Below are 8,283 nucleotides of genomic sequence, written 5' to 3'. Positions count from 1 at the left end.
CCACTCGAAACCCTCCCGGAGACAAACCCAGCCCCGAGCACCTCCCTCGGTCCAAGCAGCTCATGCAAGAATAACACAGGATAACGGATACGTCTGAGGATATGGCACAGAAAAGGAACAGGGTACTTCGGGATGAGCCGGCACTCGGCTCCGCTTCCCGCTCTGGGCTGCACGCGGGGGGAGAAGCAGGGTGTTTGTGTGCTGGCTTGGAGGGATTCCTTCTCATGGTTAACAGGGACACCAGAGTTTTGCACTCTTTATTGGTAGAGATTCGTTTTTGCAGGGGGTTGTGGTAAGTTTATGTCTTGTCCAGGCGGGAGGGCGGCTGGAGACGTGGTGTGGGCAGCATCCCACGGAGGGATGCTGCCTGCAGCCGGTCGGGGAATGTGGACGGTTCCTGGAACAGCAGCTAAAAACGAGAGCCCTACACAGCTCATCTCGGCTGTGCCCGGGGAAGGCTCTCAGCACAGCCCTCTCGGGTCAGTGCTTTAATGCTGTCGTGCCATTCTCAACCGCACACACAACACCCCTGCGCTCCCCCTCCCGCAGCCCTTTCCAACTTGGCTGGAGTGGTTTAAAGAGCATTTTTTTTCTCCGTGCATGCATGCCTGCCTTTCCACCGGACCCCCTCCCGGGGGACAGCCAAGCCCGTCCGATCGGGCTCAGAAATAGACGGTGGCTCATATGGCAGCTCACAGCCTCCTCCCCGAACTCGCAGCCACAAAGGCGGTTGCTCAAGCGTAGCATTCTTTTTTTTTGCGTCCCGGGAACAGCTGTACCGAAAAGATGCCGAGAATCCCTGCGAGGCTCCAAGGAAAAGATATTAACTCAGGAGGGGAGCAGCAGCGATATAATAAAAAGCCATAATAAAAGAGAGAAGCCACTGAGTGGATTAGCAGCCCAAACGCTGCTTGGCTTTTGGTCTCCTTTCCTCCAGCTTTTCCGTGCCGTGCGGTGATCTGCTCAAAGTCTTCCACCGCAGAGATGCTCAGCTCCTGAATTTCAGGCAGATCTCCTGGACCTGTCCACGAAGCGAAGCCTGAGAAACTTAACTCCGTCTGAGCGCGCAGGAGGGCACACAGGCTCACGTAACAGGCTTTAGACATTGCTTCACCCCGGCACCCCGATGCCTGCGCTCCCCCAGAGCAGGGCCACCCGCTCCAGGTCTGCCCTCGCAGGGAAATACAAGGCAGATTTGGAGCTTGGTGTGTATTTCCCAGGTACAGCAAAGATAGCAGGATACATCCCACTGTTATAAACCCCCCCGGTACCTGCATTGTACCGGTTCTTCCCTACTTTGTGCCAACACGGCTCAGCGGATGCTTTTTCCCCGTGGGGCTGTTCCAGCAGCACTGAGGCCCGGGGGCAGTGGGATGCAGAGGTGGGGTGTCCCCGTGGGGAGCAAGCAAACCCCTCGTCCTCACCCTCCGCACACCCAGGTCCAACACCCAGCACAAGGCGCGTGAGGACGACATTCCCCTTCGCTCCTGTAGAAACACCCGGGATGATATCGGGGGCACAGAGCATCTGCTGCCGGGAGCCGCCGGCTGCCTCAAGAATTTCGCTGTTGGGGAGAGACAGGAGTGAAGGGGGCGGCTGTGGCGGCGGCAGCTGTTCCCTGCCCACGTAGGGCATTTAAATTTTAAAGCACTCTTGCCACGGCTGTTTTCTCCACCATCCCCATCCAGCTCACACAGACCCCGTCCCCGGGAGACGCCGGCCCGCGAGGCACCCATGGGTTCGCTGGTGGCCAAGCTCCTTCTGCCCACCATCAGCACCTTGGTCTTCCTCCCCACCATCAGCATCGCGGCCAAACGGCGCTTCCACATGGAAGCCATGGTCTACTTCTTCACCATGTTCTTCGTGGCGGTAAGATGTCCCTGTACCCCACCCCTGCATGTTCCATCCCCCTGAATGCCCCCCGCATCAGGTCTCCGCCGGGAAAGGTAGATGGATCTCACCCAACAGCAGTGAGTCCGACCCCCAGAATATCCATTTTCAGTTATTTCCCACCGTGTGCGGCATTGAGTAGATGATTCTTCAGTTTAGGATGTCCTAAGGGGTGGCCTTACATAGATTTAACGGTGTTTTACGGTTGCGAGGTTATGGAGAGGGTCTGGGTGCAAAGCGACCTGATTGATTGGCAATGTTTTAGAGCTGTTTTTTCTCTGTTTTACAGCTGGTAAGTGGCCGTGCTGAATTTGGGGTTTAAATCATAGCCAGAGTCTCTTGCTCTGCTTCTGTCGTTTTAGCCAAAAGCACGTAGTCGAATTATTGATTTCGTAATTGCTCACTGGTGATGGGAGCAATGCTGGAGTCAGGGGAGTTTCTGCGCTGGGAAAGACTAAAACCTGCTGCTGAGTTATCCAGAAAAATAACGCTTAACCCTCCACCCTGGCAGAGCAGTTTGAAAAGGTGTGTTTCACCAGGCTCAGAATCACCCTTGCCTTCCCTCATGCGGGAATAACGAGTGGAGAAAGTCACTTGTCCGCACGTATACATAATAATTCGTGTTCCAGCTCCCGGCAGTAAGGTGCCCTGCGCTTCGTATCGCTGCAAAGTGCCTCCGTGCACACACGGGCTGAGCACCTAAAGCAGCATTTGCACTGGGAAAGGTCTCCTATTTCACACCATGGCGATGCTCTGCTAAAGAATATGAAGGAATAGCCCAGCGATCCCACCAGCGCTGTATTTCCCTCTTCTCCCCACTCATCTCAAGGCATCTCCTTGTACAGAGACAGAGAAACTGAGGCAGGGAGGAGATGAAGGACCTTCCCGGTGTGAAAAGCTCTTCCACGGCAGCGCGGAGGGTAAAGCAGGGCTCTGAACCAGAGCAGTCTCTTATTCCGAAGGATCCACCGTTTAAACCTCCAATCAAAGCACAATGCGGGGGGGAATTCTGCCAGTTCCATAAAACTAGTTAATAAAACCATCCCGGCCGAGCCCCCCCCGGCTCCCCAGGGAAGCCAGACATCTACGGTTTCATTTTGCACCAGTTTTTGCGTCTGCTCCACCTCCCCCAGAAGTCAATAGGAAAATTGGCACGTGTTTTGACGGAAGGTGGAACAGGTCCTCGCCGAAGATATTGAAGAGGCAAAATATCTGTGTGTGGGGAGGGGAAGGGGAGGGAGGGGAAGGGAAGGCAGCTGCCAGCATGGTCGGGGGGGTCGGACGGGCGGCAGCTGCTGCTGTTGCCTTTCTTGTAGCATCCCACTCCTCCTCCCCCAGGAGACTTCATCAGAGCAGTGAAAGCATATGTCCATCGCAGACAAGTGCTGCCACGCCAGCCAGAAACACGCTCTTTGTCTTCCACCCTTTCTTCCCCATGTCTCCGGACTCCCTGAATCCAATCTCAAGCAGAGAAAAGAATTACGGCCATGGCGCAATCTTTTCTAGAAACCGCAGTGAGCCGAAGGACCTGCAGCAATTCCCATTATAAATAATATCGGCATCCCTGCTGGGCCATGACAGCGGGGATCCTTCCAAGGGCGCCCTGCCAAGCGGTGAAGGGACTTCTTCAGAAACGGCGGAGCAGGCTGGTGCTACCACTAGAAAACTCACCGGGTTGAGTGCTCGGAGGAAAAGGCGAGCGCCAGGCAAACACTGGGAGCATTCCTCTGATTGCACTGGAAAATTTCTCTTGGCTTGGTTTGCGTTTATGTTGCATGACAATGGCTTTTTTTTTTTTTTGCAAATAACCTAATCAATGAGCTAGCGGGCAGAAACCAGCGGCTTTTAAGGGAATGCACTAATGAGTGAATTCCCCAGTATTCAGACTCTGGCCATATAAACGCTGTTTAGCCTGGACAGTGACCTGGCATCCATACACATTTCATCAGGACACGCATTTTGAATTGTTTTACAAGAATCTTTCGCAATTAGACCCATAACCCCAGAGTCCTCCTTCTGCTGGAGAGGACGTCCCCGCACTGCCTGGGGCTCGGCTCGAAGCAGCTCGGTCATCAGATTGCAAATTCTGGCACGGACCAAGAGGCAAACTACAGCTCGTCCACAAATAATTTGTACTAAGAGAGAAGAATGCTGATTCTCAGGCAATTTGCAATTGGGAACGGTGACATTATCTCTCAAATATATTCATTACTGCATATCAGTGACCCTGGTGTATTTAAGGCTGTTCTGTTCTTGCTGGCCATCCTCTCAACAGCCACGCACAGGCTGTTTCAAACCAGTTGATAAGAGACGTTACCTTACTGGTCTGTGGGTAAGGAACGAGTTTTCTAATGCTTTTTTCTTCTTTTTTCTTTTGTTTTTAACAGATTTACCATGCATGTGATGGCCCCGGCTTATCAGTGCTGTGCTTCATGCGCTATGACATCCTGGAGTACTTCAGCATCTACGGAACAGCTCTGTCCATCTGGGTGTCCCTTATGGGTAAGCCCCGGTCTCTCGTGGTTCCTACCCACCACCAGTGGTCGCAGGTCGGGCAGGATCCGTCGGCATCACTGGTGGGACAGTGAGAGGGTACAGTCCCCAGAAATGCCGTTGCATTTGAGCTTCCATCTGCAAGACTTAACCTGGGAGTCTTTTATGGGAGTCAGCCTGTGCTATGATTTAATCCATTTTTATCTCGTTCATGCTTTGGAAAGTCGTTGCACTCGGTGGGGTCCAGAAACCCATGAAAACTGTCCTGAGTGGTGACTGGGGAAGTTTTGCTCTTGGAGATAAACAGAGCTCTGGCGCCGGGTGTTTGTGTCAGTCGGGTGTTCCTTTCTTCACCAGCCCTTATGCACGTCCTTACAACAGCAGAACTATTTGTTTCAAATTGGCAAGTACCACATGCAGCCCTGTGCTTTAGTTCAAGGCGGGACAGTACTGTGAGATGACTTAGTTTGAAACCTCATGTATGCGGGGATCTCCTATTCCTCCTCATTTTCCCCATCAGCAGCCCATCAGCTTGTCCTGTCCTCACTTGGGGGCATTAAGAAATGCAGGATCTGCCACTTCCCTTGCTAGCATGCAAATCAAAGTGGTTTAGTCAGAACAAATATATCTTCCTAGCTTATCAAAAGCCGAGTCTGGGCTGATGGGAAATACTAGATCTGCTTAGAAAAAGCAGAAATAGATTTCACTTCCTTTTTATTCAAAATCCTAACTCTTTCCCTATTACCCAGTTTTCCTTTTCCCGCATTCCCTTCACCCTCTCCTTTTATTTTCTCGGTTTTGTTCCTCGTTTGCCACTGAAACAAGGTCTAATAGAAATGAAAGAAAAAAATACGACAGATCTAAAGAAGGGGGTGCTGCCCCTGAGCCCACAGGAGCCATGGGGCAGCATCCCCTCCGCCGGGCACAGCTCCGTCCCTCCTCCACTCCCTGCCAAAGAGCACAGACAGCAGCAGCCCCTTCCAGGGCGTGCAATGGGATAAATCTTGCATGCAGGGAAAAAACGAGTGGGGGAAATATTAACCTTAGAAATGGCTCTGTTCCCCCAAGGTGTGAGTCCCAGGGTGGGCTCCCACACTGACTGTGGCACTTCAGTGCTCTCTCTGCTCAGTTAGAAAAGGCGATGAGGCAAATCATCTCCAAAGGGCTTTTTCAGTAGATAACAGCAGTGTCAGAGTAGGTCAGAGCTGATCCAGACACTTTGGCTCCTTGCAGCAAAATTCAACTTGATTGCTTTATTACTGCATTCAAAAACCTTGCAAAAAAACACAAATCCTGGACTACGATGTTTAAAATATTGACCCGCAGGGAAACAACAGAGATCAAAATACGGACATTATCCCTTAGCCAAACTCCCTATAAAACCACGATCCAAGGACATGGAAGGTGTGGTGACTGAAGCCCAGGGAAGCCTCTCGCTGTGGCTTGTAAAGCCCCAGCGCACATGTGCGGACGCAGACCCTCGGGCACACTTCCCGGAATGCAAATCCAGGACAGCCATAACACAGCTGTGCGAGCTGGAAAAGCATGGAGCCCACTGGGATCCATAACTTTTATCAGTTATTACCCCATTCTGTGCTAAACAAAAGCCTCTAATAATTTACTTGCACTGGCGACTTCCAGCTTGCAAACCTCAGGCAGGTGCCGGCACGGCTGGGCAGCCCGGTCCCCATCGCACCGGTGAGCACGGTCCTACCGGATTGGGGTGATGGAGGCTGCATCGGGGTGAGCCAGTGAGTTTGGGAGCGTTGGAGATGTAGGATGAACCCAAGAGCCGATGGTGGGTTCATTGGGTGCAAGCGTATTCACAATCACCTCCGACTTCTGGGTCGAGGCAGGGAAGGGGAATACGAGTGGGACATCTCCTTGAACTTCCACATGCAACACTGAGTGTAAGACCTCTAAAATTAGCTCCCAGAACTACCACTCTGATGCCTTGGGATGCTTCACTTTGCCCTTGTGTGCCCCGGGTTCCCCGGCTGTGAAGCGTAAGAAGGGCAGACGGGACTCAGACGTGATGATGAGGGTCCCCGAGGCCGGGGGGACAGACCCCAGAAAGGTTTTAGGGGAGCAGCCGAGGAAGGGGGTGGGTGAGCTGATGCTCCCTGTGCTCGCTGCCACACAGCCCTGGCGGAGTTTGATGAGCCGAAGAGATCGACCTTCATCATGTTCGGCGTTCTCACCATCGCTGTGAGGATCTACCATGACCGCTGGGGCTACGGCGTCTACTCGGGACCCATCGGGACGGCCGTCCTGGCGATAACCGTGAAATGGGTACGTAGAGAAGGGCACCGCGCCGGGGCTTTGCAGGATGCCCGTGGTAGGGAAGGGGCTGAGCCCTGCACGGAGAGGTCCGACCTGCCCCAGCGGTTTCCTCCTCAAGGTGCAGCTCTCGCAGCACAGACCATCACTTCTCCTTCAACGCGAGCAGAACGCAGGTGGACAGCAAGCAGCCTTTGTGGTAAACGCCAGATTCGATCGATCTGAGCAATCTACCACAGCTGTCCCTGCATTTCTAATCTGGAGGAACATATTTATGGAGTTTTTACAGCTACTCAGAGGCAGAGGGGTCTGCTAAACCGCCCCAGAGCCAGTGGAAGATGTGTATAGAACCCGGTGATAAAGTGGGAAGGTATCTGCCTGTAGTGGGCCTGAATCTGGCTGGCAGCTCCTGGGACAGTGGGGCACTGTGCCGCAGCGTGTCCCACACGCAGCAGATGCTGTGGACCTGGGTGGGAGCACGGGTGGCAGAGCCATGGGCAGGAGCGGGCATGGCTGTAGAAGGGAAAGGAGGAGTCAGTAATGGGGCAAAAATTGCAGGAAGACGCTGCTGAGCATCATGCCAACATGGTGATGCAAGTCCCCGCTACAGACCATCACTAAGCCCCGTCTACTGCCCGCTGGCAGCTACAAGCAAGTGCCCACAATGGGGAGTGGGTGGGCAAGGAGGGGAGCAAGGCACGGGACCACCCTGCATCCCCCAGCCCGTGGATGCTGTGCTGGGATCCGCTCCCCCAGACACTGGGTTTGCGAGGGCACGAGCTCCCTGAGCTGGGTTTGGGGCTGGATGTTAAGAAAACAGCATTATGGTCAGGAACGAAGCAGGAGGAGCCCTTGCAGCACGCAGGCAGGGGTGCCTCCCACGTGCGGGCAGACCCCAGAGCCCGGGGCAGCCGGTCTGCGGCCTTTGCGTGGTTTTATTCCAGCATTTATGGGATCTTTCAGGTGCGGAGCAACCAGCTAAATCCAGGTGAATACACTTGGTGTGCTCTCTCTTTCCTTCCAGCTACAAAAGATGAAAGAGAAGGGCGGGCTCTATCCAGACAAGAGCGTCTACACCCAACAGATCGGTCCTGGCTTCTGTTTCGGGGCGTTAGCACTGATGCTGAGGTTCTTCTTTGAGGTACCTGTTCACACACGCAATCCCCCTGGCTTTACAAGGTGTAAAGGACGTTAGCAAGACAGCAGACCTCCCCCTTTGCACCGCTGGGCTGCATCCAGCCTTGGACAAAATCCAGCTCAGGTGTGAGTCTCCAGGCTCGGCGTGCCGGCGTCTGGTGGCAGGGACAAGGATTTGTCCCCATCCCAGCCCCTGGCCCCGTAACAGTGGTGTGGACAGGGACAGATGTGACAGCGAGTGACACGCAGGGTGATGCTTGCTCTCTTTTTCCCCCATTAGGCCGTGCTTTCTTCAGCCGTATGTGCTCCTCAAAATGGCTTTGTCAAATGCAAAGTGGGTTTTTTTGGAAACCGGGCACGGGTGACTTAAGGACACCACGCAGAGCCACGGCAGGGACTGGATACGACCCAGGCATGGCCGGATCCAAAGCTGGCTCACACCAATGAAAAGCCTCTCCGTTAAGTCCCAGGGGCACTCGATCC

General features: G+C 53.8%; 1 protein-coding gene across 1 annotated transcript in view; it reads left to right on the top strand.

Annotated features, from left to right (window-relative positions):
* Positions 1 to 1,691: 1,691 nt before the first annotated feature.
* Positions 1,692 to 8,283, top strand: part of TMEM8C (transmembrane protein 8C) — a 7,242-nt gene continuing 650 nt past the window's right edge. Inside the window, exons 1-4 of the mRNA XM_009892249.1 lie at positions 1,692 to 1,869; positions 4,278 to 4,392; positions 6,527 to 6,675; positions 7,688 to 7,804. Coding sequence (XP_009890551.1) covers positions 1,735 to 1,869; positions 4,278 to 4,392; positions 6,527 to 6,675; positions 7,688 to 7,804 — 516 coding nt within the window. The 5' untranslated portion in view covers positions 1,692 to 1,734. The remainder of the gene's footprint in view (positions 1,870 to 4,277; positions 4,393 to 6,526; positions 6,676 to 7,687; positions 7,805 to 8,283) is intronic.

Source organism: Charadrius vociferus, unplaced genomic scaffold (assembly GCF_000708025.1).
Source record: "Charadrius vociferus isolate BGI_N301 unplaced genomic scaffold, ASM70802v2 scaffold549, whole genome shotgun sequence".
NCBI classification, from domain to species: domain Eukaryota; kingdom Metazoa; phylum Chordata; class Aves; order Charadriiformes; family Charadriidae; genus Charadrius; species Charadrius vociferus.
This window is presented reverse-complemented; position numbering and strand designations above follow the sequence as displayed.